Source organism: Drosophila sulfurigaster, chromosome 3, assembly GCF_023558435.1.
Source record: "Drosophila sulfurigaster albostrigata strain 15112-1811.04 chromosome 3, ASM2355843v2, whole genome shotgun sequence".
In the NCBI taxonomy this organism is placed as follows: domain Eukaryota; kingdom Metazoa; phylum Arthropoda; class Insecta; order Diptera; family Drosophilidae; genus Drosophila; species Drosophila sulfurigaster.
The window spans coordinates 4,397,046-4,416,119 of NC_084883.1; the positions used below are offsets into that span (position 1 = coordinate 4,397,046).

General features: G+C 39.0%; 3 protein-coding genes and 1 long non-coding RNA gene across 4 annotated transcripts in view; 1 reads left to right on the plus strand and 3 right to left on the minus strand.

Annotated features, from left to right (window-relative positions):
• Window positions 1-447: 447 nt before the first annotated feature.
• Window positions 448-2,092, minus strand: LOC133843635 (putative gustatory receptor 58b). Its single transcript, XM_062277271.1, has 3 exons — window positions 1,979-2,092; window positions 708-1,944; window positions 448-645 (listed from the first exon to the last, which is right to left on the minus strand). Exons 2-3 carry the CDS (start codon window positions 1,707-1,709, stop codon window positions 457-459), a joined length of 1,191 nt encoding a protein of 396 aa, XP_062133255.1. The 5' UTR covers window positions 1,710-1,944; window positions 1,979-2,092; the 3' UTR covers window positions 448-456.
• A 5,662-nt stretch (window positions 2,093-7,754) lies between these two features.
• On the minus strand, window positions 7,755-8,855 carry LOC133841725 (uncharacterized). The gene is made up of 2 exons (XM_062274415.1): window positions 8,472-8,855; window positions 7,755-8,409 (listed from the first exon to the last, which is right to left on the minus strand). The coding sequence occupies exons 1-2, from the start codon at window positions 8,665-8,667 to the stop codon at window positions 7,841-7,843; spliced, it is 765 nt and encodes a 254-aa protein (XP_062130399.1). The 5' UTR covers window positions 8,668-8,855; the 3' UTR covers window positions 7,755-7,840.
• Window positions 8,856-9,475: 620 nt separating this feature from the next.
• LOC133841724 (uncharacterized) overlaps window positions 9,476-19,074 on the minus strand; it is a 78,787-nt gene continuing 69,188 nt past the window's right edge. The window contains 1 exon segment of the mRNA XM_062274414.1: window positions 9,476-11,908. Coding sequence (XP_062130398.1) covers window positions 10,342-11,908 — 1,567 coding nt within the window. The 3' untranslated portion in view covers window positions 9,476-10,341.
• LOC133841726 (uncharacterized) lies at window positions 11,070-12,182 on the plus strand. Its single transcript, XR_009894331.1, has 2 exons — window positions 11,070-11,205; window positions 11,284-12,182. It is a non-coding gene; the product is annotated as an uncharacterized LOC133841726 (long non-coding RNA).

Here is a 19,074-nt window from a genome sequence, read left to right on the forward strand (position 1 = left end):
AGTCTCTGAGATCTATGTAGGTGTTCATACGGACGGACGGACGGACAGACGGACAGACGGACATGGCTATATCGTCTCGGCTGTTGACGCTGATCAAGAATATATATACTTTATAGGGTCGGAGATGCCTCCTTCTACCTGTTCCATACATTTCCTGCCGGCACAAAGTTATAATACCCTTCTACCCTATGGGTAGCGGGTATAACCAGTGATTAAGGAATCGTAACGATTGCAGTTGTGATTGTATCCACCCATAATTGTGACTCTAGCTTCAAAATTACACTTTCTTTTTGATTTTATTCTATTTAATGGGTCAAAAAACAATTTGATCTCCGTGTCTAAATTTAAATATACAATCGATTTGAATTTCTTTGAAATAACAACCATTGTTAGAAATCACATTTAATTTAAATTTAAATACATGTATATATTTTTTTTTAATAAGTAAACGTAAAATTAAGTTTTATTATTGACGTGTTGTAATGACAGCTCTTGTTTACGGTTTAAATCAAATTGCATGAGAATGATTACTTTGTTCAGCACTGATGACATATAGCTCAGAAAGGCAGCTCTGTCCATGTCTACACAGCCGCAAATTCGAAAGACAAGTTTATTGTTTCGTATGCGATTCATAAGTAGATCCAACTACAAAGAGTGAACAACTTTTAAATATTTATAATTAATTAAATCAATACACTAACCCTTACCTCAAGCTGTGACTCTGTACTGAGCCGGCGATCGTCCGTAAACTGCCTTAATATTTGTCCGGCGTTATTGCAAGAATTAGACGTGTGCTCTATTAGATTCATCACCAATGCGGTATTCCATAGATTGGTTACGATGAGAACATCACCAATAATAATGCCACCCAAATCTGACTTGTTTATGTCTTGACCATATTGGACTGCGTGATAGAGTATATTGACATTGACGGCAAACATGATAACAAATACGGTAGCCATATTCAAATCATAGATGTCAAATGCATTTCGAGCCAGCTGCAGCCACTTGGTGTGAATGTTGGCAATCCGACGCAAATCTTCCAGACTGCGGGATCCTACTCGTTGGCGAATCGCCAGCAGAGCCAACTGCACGCTCTCAAACTGATGTGTGATCAGCAGAAGCAGCGAACTGAAGCCCAGACGAATCGCTGTCAACATCAGCATTTGAAATGTCTTCACAAGCATCTGGAGAATATTCTTTCCGCCAAGTAGTTTGTATTGTATAACGATGGAGCAACACAACATCGTATAGTTTACATAAATTTGTCGCAAGAAGATATTCGCCAGCTGGAGTTGCATGTTGTCAAGAGTCTGATCGCCAACAATCCGTCTGAGAATGGGCCAATGCATTCGCCAGTATAACAGAAACTCCAGGTAAAGGCGAACCAACCGCTGTCGACGCAGCCAGACAAGACTATAGCAGCTGACGATGACAAGAACTCGGAGTCCGGCATTTACAACCATGTTCCACTGTAGTATTATATTGTTCTTCATGTAGCCCTCGAAGAAGTCTGGCGGAAACATATACCGAAACTGCAGAAACAGACACACCGTGATACAAAAACTGTATATCAAGTATACGTAAGACACCTTGCAGATCCTTAGTCTGGAGCTTTTGCTGTTTCGCAGTGTAGTCGGCATTAATCCATAGATGAGCATGTGGTAATAACTTATATTCAGCAACTGGACTAGCTTATTATGCAACATGCTACTGTTCCGACAATTGGATATTTAGTATGCTATGCCCCGATGGCACTAGGTCGACTGAGTCCTCAAGTGTCTTCCTGATGTATTGGGGCTGTTAGGTTATTGGGTCAAATTTAATTAGTTGAAAGCGCGTTATGGGTTGATGGCAATCCGATGACTAAACGTCTCCCACAGCGACAAATAAAAAGTTGTTATGCGACAAACGAACAAATTGCAGTAGTGAGTAATAATTTTTCTAATTAATTATTGCATTTTATTAATTTCTCTACAAATAAATGGATGAATGTTAATGATGGGCATCATAGATATAAATTGAAAAGGTTAATCATGTTCTTGATTGTTTTCGGTAATTCGATTAAAATTGAATTACATTCTGTGAAAAATTAAAGGATAATACTACTAGTAAATGTCATTTAGATTGAAGATATGTATTTGTCTCCGACCCCTTGTCATGAAAATTTGGTTGCGATTAGCTAAAAATTTTAGAATTTATTTAAGAAATATTACTTTGTATGGGCAAAATAGGGTACTTACTACGGTTCTTAGTTTGCCCGACAATTTGGAAAGCTTTTCAATATACCAAAAACATTGACCTAGGTATTTTTAAGTATTTTTGTGATATTTTTTTGTTATATATATAGAATAATATCACACTTTTTTTGATTTTATTCAAAATGGGTAACAGGTATCTTACAGTCAAGCACACTCGACTGTAGCTTTGTTACTTGTGTTATTTTCTTTCGTTGGGTTTATTTTCGACTTTTAAATGCCCAGCTGACATTAAATTCGATGCTCCAGTTTGTCAATTGTATATTATGTATATCACTTGTTTTCATTTCGTATTATATATTCTGACAATGTTTGTTTACACACGAGTTGCACAAGTCCACATTTTACAGCCAACTCGACCTTGTCGACAAACAAACCGTGAGTTGAATCCAAAAATATTTGCAAACTTGAGTTTATTCTGCAATTTTGTTTCGCAGATTTATTCATGGATGTGATGAAAGAATTAATTATGTTCTTAACAAATTGTATTTGTTACGTCGAATACATTTTTACCAAAATAATTTACAAGTACTGAGTAAGTTTAATATTCAATATTTCAATAAAATTGTATAGAGTAAGTAGATCCTTAATAGTAGGAATAAGAGTATTTGAACTTCGACATGCAAAAGTTGTGCTGACTTTGCTGCTTTTTGTTATTTCTTTTGATTGTGTATTGAGCTGCTTGTTTAACAAACGCTTAAAGTGGCTCTTGCCTAATTGTGCGCTGCTTTGCATAAAGTTATTAAATATTAAAAGCTATTAATCAAATGCGTTGCCATCGCTCGTCACTTCCTTTAAGTGAGTCTGGAGTGGGAAGTAGAGACGTAAAGTGTAAAAGTCGAGCAGAAGAGAATGATGTAAGAAGTCTGAACTTTAGAAAGTCATCAATTCATGATGAGTTTATTTATGTTTTCGAACATTTCTAGAGTATGGACATTCCCATAATGTGATTTCCGTAATGTCACTCAAAATATTTACAAGCATTCAAGTGACAATGTCAAAATAAAAGCGATTTTTATTTTGATAACTTGCCTAATTTATTAATCTTTGATAGCAGAATAATTTCAGCAAACACTAGTTTTAAATATTCTTTTGTTTGCAATATATAAATAAAAAACAAAAACAATTACTGTAGCTCTGCACTAAAAATAGAAGCAATTTATCAATTTATTCGTCCTTTTTAGTGAAACATGTTAAAAAGACTAATTTTTTTCTACAGTAGTATTCGCTGTTATCCATAAATAATCATCATAAGCCAATAACTAGAAAGTTTCACTGCATTGTTTCTTATCACAATAAACTTATTATTTTGTTTTTTTTTTTTACTTTCATGTTTTCATTTAAAAGAATCTATAAATTTTTTAAATATAAATCTTTGTTTTATTTAAAATTTTTGTTTGGTCGTGGTAGACTTTTTTTCTGGAATTGCATGCCTGCATTTAAGTGAACTCTGAAAATGCAGTTAAATAATATAATCGATAGCTATCCGCAATTTTCACTCAAACACTTTTTTCAGTCTATTGTAGAATTTTCTGTATATCCTTAAATCAATATTCAAACCTCATAATAACCACAACGACACGAAATGTTGCCTTTTTGTTTGCTGACAAATTGAATCAAATTGGTTGCCATTCCCATCTACGGTTGTGATCCAGTTGTCCAGTTGTTTCGTTGGCATCATCATGAGTCCAGCTAAGCATTAAATATGCGACCACAGCAGTTACTCGTAACCCTATCATTTTCTCAGTCTTGCCACCAATATATTTCTCTTCTCCTTTTTGTATTAATTCCAATTATACGCACGACTGGGGAATTTTCATTTGGATTGATAGGATTTTGGGTCATTATGCGCTCCGTCCCAGCTGCCGTTCCCTTTCTCATCTGCCGTCTGTCGGATTCACAATCAACATCCAACAGGCATTTGGAGACACACATTGTTGCCATCTATCCACTGTTGCTACTATTGTCCTACCCTGTATTCCAGGCGACACTTTGGTGAGGCATGGGCAACGAAAGAAAGGAAGCACGAACGAATTTCGATAAAGATAAGAGTCTGTTACTCTATACACTAGAGTAAGTTCTAGTCGACCAAAGTTAGTTCTATTAATTTGTATTTAGTATGGTATATACTTGGGTTGTTTCTACTGTAGTTCGCTTGGGGCACATGATTGGCAGGGCTTGTGTATTGATTGCAAAGTTTCGTTTATGACATGGCCCCAGCACAACACACAACACACAACAAATAAGATTTCTACCCGAAACTAATTAGCAACGGAATAGCTCATTTAACCCCTCGCTACCCTTACTTTGGTCCCTTCCCTGTTCAATCCGCAATCCTTTGCCTTGATTTTGTTTTTGCTTTCCACGCTCATGTGTGTTCGCCTTACGGCATAATTTTGTGCTCCATTAGCTGAATTGAAATTATAAACTATGGCCCATTAAATCTATTAATTACATAATATGCATTTTCCCATTAACTGGGTATATGCAATTTCATGCAACCCGGCCGCAGGTTGCGTAACAGACTTGGCCATAAAAGCCATGAACATTTCTCTCGCAACCGCTTGAAATGTGGGTCAAGTAGTTTTCACCACTTAAATGAAGTAACCAATTCCAGCCCACGGTTTTGTCGTCCTCTGCTTTCCGACTGCGAATCAACAAACTGCTGGATAGGATTTTCTTGCTTGCTGTTTTTGGTTACACGCGACTATTATTTTGGGCATTTTCTGGGTCATCATCATTCTGGTCGTCGTCGTAGTCGTCGTCGGCGTCGCATAAATATAAATTGTATTGTTTCAAAAACTTTTTCCAGTTGAGTTTCGCGGCTAACGGAAAAAGTAGTTAAAGTTTTGTTTTCGCCACTAGTTTATTGCGTGATTTCCTTTGCAATGACTCAGCCCAACGGATAGGACAACTGAAGAATGGGCATGGAGGAGGCAAGGACTATTTTTCTCTCTTTTCCTTTTCGTTTGTCGACTGTCGGTTGAGTCAGTTGGAAGGTGCTAAAACATTTTGCCAAATAATTTACAGTTGTTGCCAGTGTATTTGTGTGGTTTTTAACAAGTTGTGGCATAGTTTTCGCCATCTTCTGGCAATTCGGTTGGACCACATCCGGAAATGGAACTGTTGTCGAAGTATGGTTTGCTGCAAGTGCAGACGTATTCAACTTGTTTAATATTAATGTGAAAATTTCGACAAACGTAGAATGAGCGGAATCTAATTCTAATTAGTATTATTTTTCGATTACTTGTTTTGACAAGCTCATATATTTTATGGAAATTGATTGAAGTTTGGCAACTAAGATCAACATGTTAGCGGAAAGGATAATTTGAAAAGCGGGTAGCACTGGGGTTTAAATCTTCGCTATGAAATAATACTCAAACCGTACTTAAAGCAATTTCATTTTGGAAAACTACAGCATACATTTTGGGCGCTGTCATGACCATTTACAGTTTGCACATCTTTGAGTCGAGTCATGCTGTGAACAGAGTTGCAATTGGCAACTGCATTGCAAACATTATGCACGTCGCCATCGACTGCAACGTGACCAGCAATTGTGCTGTGCTTCTGATCGGCCCTCGGGTGCTCGACGTTTTACATTTCCTGACTTCTGCCTGCCACTTCTAATTGCATTTTTACTTAGTGCACGACGCCAAAGTTTGCAGCGATTGTCACGTCCCTTGCCGAGCATTCTTCTCAGTCCCAAGACCACGGGCAAAACTTTAATTAAACGTGTTTGATTTATGACTTTTGTCGGCCAACTCACCGACCTACGAGTGGCAGAGGGAGAGTAAGGGAGCTAGGAATGTCTGGGCATTTGCAACCACAATTCCAATTCGAAAGCTAAATGCGTTTATTTCCGTGCGAGCAAAACATAAATGCTGAGCACCTTGATGGCAGCCACAGCTGCTCTAGGAGTCTGGGAGCGTAAGTTTTCCATGTGGCCTCCATTACCTTGATATACGTATTGTTTCCCTAGCCACAAAGCATTAACGTTGCATTTCTTTGGGCTTCTGGCCCAAGTCGAGCACTTCAACAAGTTAATCAAAGTTATAATGGAGCGAAAATGTTGCAAAGGCTCAGCAATCTGGGTCGCAAATCCCAGCAGCTTACGTCTTAAATCAGGTACAGGCCACGGCGCAAATCTCTCGCTCAAAATATTCCACGATAATCAACTTTGATAGGCCTTCAACTTGGGCACGGTCCCGGGTATCGGCATCGGCATCGGCATCGACTTGCCCCAAAAGTGATTGGGCAAATCGCAAAAAATAAAATGGAAAAACCGACAACAACGGAAAATATTCTTGCTACATATTGCGGAGTCTCGCAATTTTCTTGAGCCGTCCTTTTTCCGCATTTTTTATGGTCTTGCGCGCAAAATGAAAATGGAAATGGAAAAAGTTTCGTGTTAAGCAACTTGCCGGTCGGTTTCTTTTTTTTGTTTCTGTATTTGGTCCGATGAACTGTGGGATAATCGCCGACTGCTATTTTGGCCACAGCCTGTGGCTTAGTTGCCTTAGTTATCGTGGTTGGCCCTGGCCACTAAGCTGTCTGCCAACACGACACTGAATCGCTTTCCAAATGGAACCTACCGAAAAAGGTAAATATGAGAACGTGACCCTGATTAGCCTTCAATTATGTGTTTTATTTTATGCAACGTCTAACGTCACTAATTCGTAAATTATTACGGAATTTTCCCTAATGATAATTGACATTCACATAATACAGAGAGTGTAAAATATTATGTATAACTATATATAGTATTCGCACTTTGAGTTAGCAAACTCTAACTCTAAAATTCCCAATTTGCGATTAATTCTGAAATTAACAAAAACAAAAATGTCAATGTGAAAAATGTATAAATTATTATTCAATATGTAGAAATACAGATTGAAAAGTTAATTCCTTCTTTCTGCCACTCGACATTTAATTAGGGAAACTGTTATTATTCGAATGAATTATAAATTGCATTATTATAGCATGAAATCAATAGTTTTTTTGTTGGTTTTTTTATGCGTTGCCAATCATCAAAATCTGATAATAATTAAAAGCGATTCGCAATCGTGATTGTAAAAAGAATTCAACTATTGCGACAACTAAAAAACAAAATATGAAATGAAAATATTTAATTTGTAAGTTTGTTTTTTTTTATATATTTTTTTTGAGGATTTTGCTTTTGCTACTAAATAAATTTCACATTCAACATGAGCAATTAATATGCGGCAAAGCCGCAAATAAAACCGCTTAATTCCGTGACATCGTCGGAAGAAGAGGAAAGAGCTGGCGGCAGGACAACAAGGATAACTACAACAACAGCAACAATTTCAATTGGATATTTTGCATGACATGCAACGCAATGAAATAATAATATGGTTAATAAAGTCAGCCACATCAGACGCGGATTCGGTTTTGCTGACCGAGATGGGGAGGAGTTGGTTGCTCAACAGGCCCGAAGCCAATTATCACACTTATTTCGCTGCTAATTAAAATGCAATTATTTGCCTTAAACAACATGATCCCATTGACAGGCGTTTTATTTGCATACATATAGATTCGTACATAAATAAATCGATGGTTGGCTTTCACAGAACTGGCTCCGCTTCTGCTTCTGCTTCCGCCTCCATGCTTTCATCCTCGCCCTCCCCTGTGCCATCGCTATCATCATTTGCATCGACGTCGCCATCGCCGTCGCCGTCGCCATCGCCATCGCCATCGACGTCGTCCTCGTCATCCTCTGCTGTAATGTGCAGTCGTGGCGCCACAAATCCGTTGCCACGCAATCGAGTTGGCGAATTAAGCTGTCGCTGCTGATTGGACGTGGATGGCGCCACATACTGTCCGCCATTGGCGACCACATTGCGACCCGCTTCGTCCACATAATCGCAGATGATCTGCCACAGCGACAGACGCTCGGAGGTGCCGCGCACGCGTGCCCGCAACGATGCCGCTGTGGCAATCAGTGTAAAGTTTAGTATGCCCGCATTGAAGATGTGCAGCCAACCATTCAGCTGGAGCTGACTGTCCGCCGCCTGCTGGAAGAGCTGCATAGGCACTGGCATTGTCCCAGTCAAGGTCTTTCCAACTATTTGCTGCCCATTGTGATCGCGCTTCACGGCCACCTGTGAGCTTACGATGGCACTCGGCGTGTTCTCTGTGCCAGCGAAAGGAAGAGAGGTTCTATTGGAGGTTCGAGTTGAGTTGACAGCAACTTACCCTCGAATGCCTCGCGTGCTTTGCGTTGATCGGCTCTCTTCACCCAACCACGCACCGTCGACTCCGGCACACCAAGTTCCCGTGAGATGCCCGCCTTGGTTTCTCCCTTGCGAATGCGAGCGATGGCTCGCTCCTTGTCATCCATGGAGACCTTCACTCGAGGTCGCTTTCCCCTTGGCACAGTTGGTTCATCCATTGTTGACCTCAGCGAAATTTGGAAAATAAAATTCTCTTTATTTATTTCGCGTTTTTATTTTTTTCCGGATCGGAACGGTGTCGACGTCGAAGTTCTACTGGCTGTTTGACAGCTCCTCGGACGATGGCTCAATATGTATCGGCTGACATATAAATCTCTGTGGTTTGCGTTTACTTCGCGTTTGCTCGCATTTGTTTTGCCCTGAGCTTTCTTCGCTTCCCCTTTTCCTGCTTTCTTGACAGTTGCCGCCCAGGGTCGCACTTCATAGCTGCACAGTGCTGCCAACTCCTCTCAATTGACAATGAAAACTCACGGTATTTTTTTCTTTTTTGCTTTTCCCATTTGCATTTATTTGTATTTTCTTTTTTTCATACTTTCATGTGTTTTCCTCTCAATTCTTACATTTAACTTTGACGTACATCTAAAATATGTGATCTAATTGCTATTTCTTTTCTTTTACTGTTTTTCATTATTGTTGTGGGTTAATCTCTATAATACTTCGGCGCATTGGAGCAGAGTTGCCTTTGGCGCAACTATTTCTTCTGATCTGCTGATTTTACAAGCATTTGCAAGCCAACTTAAATATGGTTAATATTTCTTTGGTTTTATACATTTGTAATAGTTTTTTTTTTTTTTAAATATTAATGAAAAGATCCGATCATATAATAGATAATAGTACCAATCACTTAAAGCAAATATAATTTAGCTTCTCACTGCTCCAACGCCCTCTCAATTCGGTCTTAAGTTTAGGTATTACGACTTAAATGCTACAGCCATTAAGGCTGAACTTTACAATTTGTTCTCTGGGTTTTTACGGGATATTTTCCAAGGTATTTTCTATCGGTTTCATCAGCAGCAAAACTCAGCCATTTTGTTTTGTGGGCAATTTTAATTTCCGATTTCCAATTGTAATGGAATTTGGTTACTTTGTTTATGGTCTAGGTAAATCTATGTGCAAAAAATATATATGTATATGTATATGTATTGTATATCGTACATTATATACATATAATATATAAAGTATGTATGCCACCATCTGTTCTATAATCCTGACAATTTGCCAATGATACATTGTATTTGATTTTTTTTTATGATATACATAATAACTAATAAAACCACCAACAACTTTTTTTTTTGGTTTTCAATATGAGTTCAATTTTCAGTTTTTTTTATTTTACTTGTCTACCTTAATTAATATCTTGTTCATTATGCTTGTTAAACTATACTCTCTTTTGTTTCAATTTTATTTGTAATTTCTTTTTTCAACAATTATCACGTGACAATTTTACTTTTACGTTTTTTTTTTGAGTTTAATTAATTTTGTTCTGGGCAGTTAATCATTTTTTTTTTGTGTGTATGTGTGTTTTTCAAACATTTATATGTACGAGTTAATATCGTATAATTATATTAATTAATATTCAATAGCTGTCACGTTGCGTTGCGTTCAGTGGGGGAGAATTAGGGACTCATACTTTCGCTTATATAGAGCAGAGATTTAGATTGTTAAACTACTTACAAAGTGCAAATAGGTATTGCTCGAAGAGAAGTTTGAAAACGGATCCAGATTTCAGACTCAGAGCTGCTGGCAGTGTGACACAACGTTCTCCTCTCTCTCTGATGCTCTAAGATGAACTGAGTGAGCATTTTAAAACATGGCTAAAATCAGAGATAACTCTAGTAATCCTCGTCCAGATGCTGCAGTCCTGGCTGCTTCGCCGTCCCTCGGCACATGCGTCGCAGGATGGCAATCAGTAGCGCAAACATCACACACAAGCCGAGGGCGAGGAGCGAGAGTTTGCCGTAGGGCAACTCGCTGAGATCACGTCGCAAACAGATCTCGGGCGATTCGTCGTGCAGCACCAGCTGACTGTATTCGCCGGCGTGATGCAGAAGACCGAGCTGCTCCAGATTCCACTCAATGTGCCGCGTTAGTTGGGCCAGCGTCGAGGAGTGCGTCACATTGGGACAGTTGGCAATGCCATTGCAGAGCAGGTGACGCGGAATGCAGACCTGCGTGTCGCCGGGACAGCGGAAGTCACAGCCGCCATCCTGCAACAGGGACGCGGCCAGACTACCATCGGGATTGCGCGGCAAGTGGAACAGCTCGGTCCAGACCAGTCGGAAGATGTTCTTGCCCGGCTGCCCATCTCCTGTGTACTGTATGAGCACCGGCAGCGGCTCCTGATCAGCGCCTGTGGCTCCCAGCTCCGCAGTGGTGAGGATGGGCAAGTCCCTGGCCAGGGAAATGTTGTCGGGACAGACGACAAAGCGGGGCTCCAGTCGCCCGGCTAGATATACCTCGATCTTGGCACTCTCACAACTGCGATCAGCGAATCGCGCCTTCTCCAGATTCAGCCACAAGTCCCGCTGAGCAGCCACCTTTAGCTCCCAGATGCACTTCTCGCGACGATAATGGTGCTCAGGTGGCGCCATCGGTCCCGCTACCATGGCCAGTGCCTTCTTGTAGGGAAAGACGAGATCGCCGTCGGGCGAGGGACCGAGTGTGATGGGACCACAGAGCGGACCATGCGCAAATTCGTACGTGGCTTCGAACAGTGGATTGGGATTCTTAAAGTACGAGGTAATGGCATGCTGACCCTGCACAATCATCTCCAGATTCATCTGATCCGCCGAGGAGATGACACGCACAGCTCGGGGAATGTTGTCGCAGAAGCAAGCTAAATTGTTCTGGAACTTGTCGCGCTCCTCCCAAATCACCAGCTTGTCCACACGCTCCTCGTGACAGCGAGTGCACGCATTGCTGTTGTACGGCAACTCCTTGAACGAGACCGAGTTCACCTCAATGATGGCCCTGGCATACAAACGTCGATCCGTCACGAACTTGTACTGACAACGTACATCGCTTCCGCCGGTTCGTTTGAAGATCAGGGAGTTGAGGGGCGATCGAAGGCGACCGCCAGGATGCTTCCAGGCGTACATGACTTCGTCGCAAAGGGTGTTGGGCACGGGGTCGCCGAACCGGGTGTTGTTGAAGAAGTCATAGTGCGCCCAGTAGTACAGTGAGCTGCCGCTATAGCTGCCAGTCTTCGAGTCGAATTGCACGTAGAGCGAGGGACTTGTGCTGACGAAGTCCACCTTCTCCATGGGTCGCGAGAAGGTGTCGCAGAAGGTCTTGATGATGCGGGCCGGGTCCGCGTGATCCGAGTCGTAGATTGTCAACGATTCCCCGCAATCGCCTTCATATTTCAGTATAGGCGATTCGATGCGATTGATGCGAAAACTGCCAAAGAGAAATAGAGAGAGAGAGCAAACGATGAGCGGCGAACTAAAGATATGTCGATGTAAAGATGATATTTCACACAGCCAAAGTCATAAAGTGCGGGAACCCCACAAAACCCACAAAGACCTTTGGCTTTATGCCAAGCCAACCAACCACAATTTGGCCAGCTTTCTCCACCCTAACCCGACCCAATAGCCGACTCCTGATGTCATCAACTTTGGCGTGCTGCGTCGTGGCGCAGTTTAATATAAATTCCAACTGGTAACAGGTAAAATCTCACTTTTTACTGCCACACGTTTTCTCGTTAGATTTCGCTTGCTGCATCTCGCTGCAGTTGCTGTTGCAGTTGTAGTGGAGAAAAATGAATGCAAATTGCTTTGCAAAAGCATTTTGGCAGGCACGTTGAAGTCAGCAAATTATTGCGAGGAATGTGCCTGAGCTACTGATGAACTCGCAACTACCCAAACAAAAATGTTGCACATTACATACGACTCCACTAAACGCAGATATTACTCGTAAGTCTCGAGACAAAAATAAGCTTTAAATTTAATCAAAATTCGCTATGAAGAAAGTCGCAATTGGCATGTGCTTTCTTAAATATCCCTTCCCTTAAATATCCCTTTTCTGAACTGAAATTTCAGATCTTTTAAAACAAACTCACAAAATCTGCAATTATTTATTTAGTGGATTAGTAAACAATCAATATATTTTCTGCACAATTTTTTTTATTTTTTAATTATTTAATAGTGTAAAATGTTGTTTGCATACAATAAATTCGAGAAAATTGTTTCGTTTATCACATTCACAAAAATAGTATTAAATTAAACTTTTTATATGTATGTATGTATATATCAGTATTTTTTGTGAAGCAAGTAATTTAAAGTGCAATTTCCATTCTAAGCGAAAATAGCAAATTGTGACTGGGAATAGCCTTTATGGCTAGGCTATAATATAATTTACAGTTACCGCGAAAACTTTTCCAATTACACTCATCCTCAGTTTTTTGGCTCGGATCCAATCTCCAACTATCTAACCAGCATTCAAGCATTCGTGTCGTAAAAATAGTTTACGTAACTATCCCACATTCATTCCGTTAAGCAGATTTCATACAATTACATTGCCGCTGTCCAAAATATATGATATAATACAACATTTTATTAACCCACACAAAAAGTTACCAAATGTCAAAAGCAAGCGAGAAAGAGAACGAAAACGAATAGCAGCAAAAAGCAAACAAATCACCATTCAGACGGGCAGCAACAACAACTATAGCAGCGAGAGCAGCGCAGCGCAGCGTCACGACACAATTTCGTTTCATTTGTTTCATTTCATTTCGTCCCGTCTCGTTTTGACTCGTTTCGTTTTCATTTTGGTTTCATTTTTTTATGCTGCACCACTATTATTTCGTCCTATTCATAATAGAGCAGAGTTACATTTTTGCACCGTCTCTCCCGCTCTCCCGCTGCCCCGCTCCCTTTGGCATTATCCTCTCTGCTGCTGTCACTCTCCCCTTCATCTATACGTGCTTATGCCGTTATTCACGTACGCGACGTCGCAAAGTAAGCCTGACGCCCTGCGGCATGTCCTCATAATCCGTTTGCAGCCTAGTTCTGGCTATGCTGACTCAGTGGGGAGTTTATTCAGTCCGCCTTAAAATATGCAATGCAGCAGCAGCAGATGGACTGAAACCGCTCCTCACCTCCCTCTGCTCCACCAGCCTGATCTGGCCTGCTCTGCTCTGCTCTGCTCAGTTGTCAGCTAACTGGGGAGTAACTGCTTAGTTATGTGCATATGGCAGTCAATTGGTGTCGTGTAGAGTCCTGCTTTAAGTGCGGGCGTCAGCTGATAAATAGCTTTAGCTTCCAGTTGTCCTCGAAACCGATTTATTACATACATTTATTGCAAATGGCAGCGAAACATCTAACCTAAATAGTATCATATTTCATTGGAAGTCTACTACTATATATTTTTTTGTTGTTTTTTTAAATAAATCAAAAGGCTGTTTATCAAACTTGGTGTTGAAATAGTTGACCAAATACATTATAAAAAAAATTGTCAAGAATAAATTTGAGAAATTATTCTCAAACTATTTTCTATCTAAATTTAATGAAAGGGTTTCAGATTTCTGCTTTCATTTTCATATTGAGTATTTATTATTATACTTAAGTTTCTATATTTTACTGCTTTACTATCATTATTCATTGTTTTGATTTTGTTTATTTCGCTGTTAATCTATTACATAATGTATACTAAAAGTAAAGCAAAGAAACTCAACGATATATGTGAGTAATATTTACATATTTAAACCTAGTATGAGAAATAGAGTAGACTAGAGTCTATTGATTTTATAAAAAAAAGCAAATAAAACAATTTGTAATTTTTTTTTAACTTTTCTAATATGTCTGACTTTCATCTGAACTGGAATTAATTCTCTCTAATTAAATAACAAATAATACTTATTTATTTATCTTTTCTGCTATGTCTGAAAGTTTCTCCAATATAATCAATCACAATTGGACTTATAAACATGTAAAAATTGCATGTGAGTTGCTTAGCTCCTCTGCTGAAGACCTAAAATAATTTTGCAGTATACTTTTAGGGGCATTGTAAGAGAATTGGCATGTCGACTAGCTATTCACTATATAATTTCAATCATTTGGAATGTAGGGTGGACCAAAAACAAAAAAAAGAACAGTAGACACTCGTAGTTAGTATAGTATGAGATGCAGAAGAAAGCCGAGGCATGACATGTTACTTAAATGAGCAAGTTTGTTGGAAACAATGTCGACAGTGTCTAGACTTGCAGACTTGGGCCAGGCAGCAGCCGTGTGGCAACAGTAGCAACAGTTGAGGCAGCCAAGGAGTGTCTCTCTCACATGTAAGTGAAGCTCTTAAGGACTGTGTGGAAGAGAGGGTGGGCGGGAGGCAGGCAAACAGACAGATGGATGGCAAGGGGCTACGTGGAAGGTTGTGCAATTGTTGTCGTGGGCGTTGCAACAACTTGAATGAAGTTGGCAGCAAGCAGCAACAACAACAATAACAGCAGCAACTAGAAGTAGAGTCGTAAAAGGAACAACAACAATTTTGCGCTGCAAAGACAAAAACTTGAGCTGAAAGTACGAAAATTGAGCACAACTCACGCAGTTTCCCATTGCATTTTTCGTCTACCATTTTGAACTTTTCGCTGCTTTTGGACAGTCACTGTTCACATGTGTTCTCCCCCCTCTCACCACCTCTCTCTGCCCCTGTTTGTGCACTGTAATCACGCAATCATGTTGCCCACTTCTAAACTCTTAATGGCAATCGGTGTAAACGTGCGCACAAGTTCTCCATGCGCTTGGATTTAGTTTCGTTGCCCTGCTTTTTGTAGGTGGACATAAATATTTATCTTTTGGCAAAAACTTGTTTGATATTTTACTCTTCATGTGTGAATGCGTATGTTGGTTGTGTGCGATTGTCTGTGTGTGTGTGTGTATGTGTGTGAGTGCATCTCTGTCCCTGATGTTTGTCATGCACACAGTTTTCTTTTGCAGTTTTTAGCCAAAAACTTGGCAATGTTTTGCAACATTTTGTGCATAAATTATAAGCTTGCAACATGGTCGAATTCTCTGCTGCAATTGTTGTTGCGTTACATTGCGAAAGTTGAAGGTTTCTATTTTGACAACTTTAGGGGCGAGGTTTCAACTAAAGTATTGCTTTTGGTTCGCAATACTGCAGCGAGTTCCGTTGTGCCAGAGATTGTCGAGAAAACAAGTTACATAAATGAAATGGAAAACTTACGAGTGTGTCTCCTATCTTTAACAATTGTTGGCAATTGATAGATATATTTCAAGTACTTAGCAGTTATCCTGCAATACTAGTACAATGTAAATAAAACTGAATAAATTAGTTACTCATTTTGGAGTCTCCTATGTTTTGACTTGAAATTTATGAAATAGTTTTCTTTTTAGCAAAATAATCTCTGATTCTCAATACATTTCCAACTTTATTAGTAAGAAAACGTAGCGACCTCAAAAAAGAAAGAGTCAATATTTAAGTATACGTCGATTAACTTATTAGTTTATTTCTAACTCACTTAATTTATGGGTAAACGTCCTCTCTCTTAAACTTTTTTATCTAAAATTCAGCAGTTTCATATCAAGTATACGACCATTGATTCATTTAAGCTGTTAGCAAATAAATGATAAATATTAATAAAAATAAATGAATATACCCGGTTTGTCACTCAAATACGGGGTAAATACTTTGCAGTTTTAAGGGAAATAATCCGCTCGTCTTATAATTCACTCGGGTTACAATAATTGGACTAAACTTGTTAACAACTTTTCCAATAAAGTCCTTAGCTCTATGCGTCATAGATATCGCAACAAGAGTTTGCAAAACTCAACTACGCTCTTAAGTTTAAGCCCTGTTTACTCTGCAGTTCACCCTTTTGAATGGATTCAATTCGAGCAAGCAAACCAAAGCAAACCAAACGAAGCAAGCATCAATGATGCCCCCCAAAATGTCAAAGCATCAAAACTTTTGCATAGTCTTAGGGGATGAGACTAAGCCAGACGATCCTTTGCCTGGGACAAGATTCGCAATGAAGCTGGCAAAAACCGCAGCACAATAAAATATTTCCCTACCCTATGAATAGGCGCATTGCATTGCGAGGGAGGGAGGAAAAGCGGAGAGTAAAATTGCAAAGCACAAACTGAAAACTGGAAGCAGAAAACTGTAAGCTGAAAATGCATGACCATTGCCGACACTTGGACAAAAGTTCAGAGCCCGGACTCAGACACAAACAACAGACCGACAAGGAGAAGAAAGAGGGGACAAAGTAAAAAATATAAAGAACAACTTCAACTCGACACGTTAAATTAAAATGTCACATAAATCTTTGCGGCAAATTTCATTAAAATACGCTTACAGCATAGAACGCAGCGCCAAAATGGATTGAAGCTGGAGTGGCAAACCAAGGATCGGGGAATGCGGACTTTTGTCACAATGGGGATGAGATGAGGCGGGGGGTAAGGCAAAACCGCTGGCAGGCATTCTCCGTTGCCGCAAAACTTTACACTTTACACTTTAAGTGAAATGTCGACGAGGGCGACGGATTTTTGGGCCAAAAAGACCCTCAGAGTCCCGCCTCTTTTTCGTCCAGATATATTTACAATATAACAGACTTTGGCCCCGACTATGTTATATGTGTGTGGAACCGAACAATGGGGGAACAATGGCAACAGGCCCAGGGGCGGCTCAAAATTGTAAATGATGTCGGGCAGAACAGCTACAGAGAACTAAAGCGTGGCGTTGCTGCACTTTGCTGAATTGGAAAAAGTGGAAATGTGTAAGTAAAAGATTATATATAAATCTATTAAGGTCTATTAAACAACTTTAAGTATTTAAGGGAACTAAGAGTCTAAGATTTCCATATAAAACTATCAAAGTGCACCAAACAACTCAAAACAAATAGATGCTACTGAATATATCTAATGTTTACTCGCATATTCAGTAAAATATGATATATGTATTAAAAAATAAATAATAAAAAACAATTTGTACGCTATATGATGTTAAATTATAATTTAAAAATTTGTAGATTAGTTGTATTCGTCATTCTTCTAATAGTTGTTTGAAAATCCGAAAGCATTTTTATATTATTTCCGCTTCAGTCGAAATTGAGCGTATTTGGCTATATTTTTATGCCCCTTACAAAATCCTACTCCACTACTAGTAGTACATACATATATGATTCCCGAAAATTTGGTTGGTTACATAAAAATTGAAGAAGTCATTTAAGTAATAGTTTTATATGCAAAACATGATCTTAGTTGCATTAATTGACAATCTGGTATATTTTGTAAGGTAAGGTGTATTTAAAATGTAAAAGTAAATCGAAATACCAAATATAGCTTTCAGTAAATTTTTATTGTATAATAGTTTAGTTTATTTTAAGAATAACACAGCATTATTTTCGTGTTCTTGAAAAGAGGTAGCGGGTATCTCACAGTCGAGTACACTCGACTGAAGCTCGCTTACTTATTTCATTTGTAGCAACAACGCACTATTTTAAATTATATTTTATCACACAGTTGCTAAACTGTTTCTTAAAAGTACGAAACTTTTATTTTATATGTCTTTACTTTGGAAATGTAAATTTTTCCAAAATTTTGTATTTCTATCTATGAACTTGTATTTTTATACCAGCTACCCATAGGGTAGAAGGGTATTATAACTTTGTGCCGGCAGGAAATGTATGTAACAGGTAGAAGGAGGCATCTCCGACCCTATAAAGTATATATATTCTTGATCAGCGTCAACAGCCGAGACGATCTAGCCATGTCCGTCTGTCCGTCTGTGTGTCTGTCCGTCTGTGTGTCTGTCCGTCCGTCCGTATGAACACCTAGATCTCAGAGACTATAAGAGATAGAGCTATAATTTTTCGACGCATTTGTTATGTTTGCACGCAGATCAAGTTTGTTTCAAATTTTTGTCACGCCCACTTCCGCCCCCGCAAATCAAAAAAATCGAATAACAAGCGTAATTTTAAAGCTAGAGTTACGAATTGGTATATGCAATAATTACTGTAGTAGTTATGATTCCTGAAAATTTGGTTGCGATCAGATAAAAATTGTGGAAGTTATTAAAGAAATTCTTTTGTATGGGCAAAAACGCCTACTTACTAGGGGTCTGAGTTGCTTTGGTGTACTATATCGATATACCAAACATACAATTTGGTATATTTTCAGTATTTTTTTTTTTTAGTATTTTCGGTATATTTTGAAAATGATACCGCAATATTTTGCCTTTATTAGCGGGTATCTCACAGTCGAGCACACTCGACTGTAACTTTCTTACTTGTTTTTAGTATTTTTAGTATATTTGGTATATTTTTTACAATAATGTCCCAAAATATATTTTTAGTATTTTTGTAGTATAATTGGTATGTTTTGAGAATAATACCGCAAAATATATTGCTTTTATTCAAAATGGGTAGCGGGTATCTCACAGTTGAGCACACTCGACTGTAGCTTTCTTACTTGTTTTATGTTTGAAACTGATTAATTTTTTAAAAAGAAAGGCAACTTATATAAGAAGATTTGTTTGAACTATCACTATTTAATTTTAATAAGAGTTTGCCATATCGGTTTCAAGTTTTTGAATATAGCATTATTAAATTT

What these genes read in the sequence shown, in the direction of transcription:
- LOC133843635 (XM_062277271.1), bottom strand. Translation starts at nt 1,709, where the DNA reads ATGTTGCATAATAAGCTAGTCCAGTTGCTGAATATAAGTTATTACCAC. An exon ending in GTACAGAGTCACAGCTTGAG is followed by an intron (nt 646 to 707) that starts GTAAGGGTTAGT and finishes CACTCTTTGTAG; the next exon opens with TTGGATCTACTTATGAATCG.
- LOC133841725 (XM_062274415.1), bottom strand. Translation starts at nt 8,667, where the DNA reads ATGGATGAACCAACTGTGCCAAGGGGAAAGCGACCTCGAGTGAAGGTC. An exon ending in AGCACGCGAGGCATTCGAGG is followed by an intron (nt 8,410 to 8,471) that starts GTAAGTTGCTGT and finishes TCGCTGGCACAG; the next exon opens with AGAACACGCCGAGTGCCATC.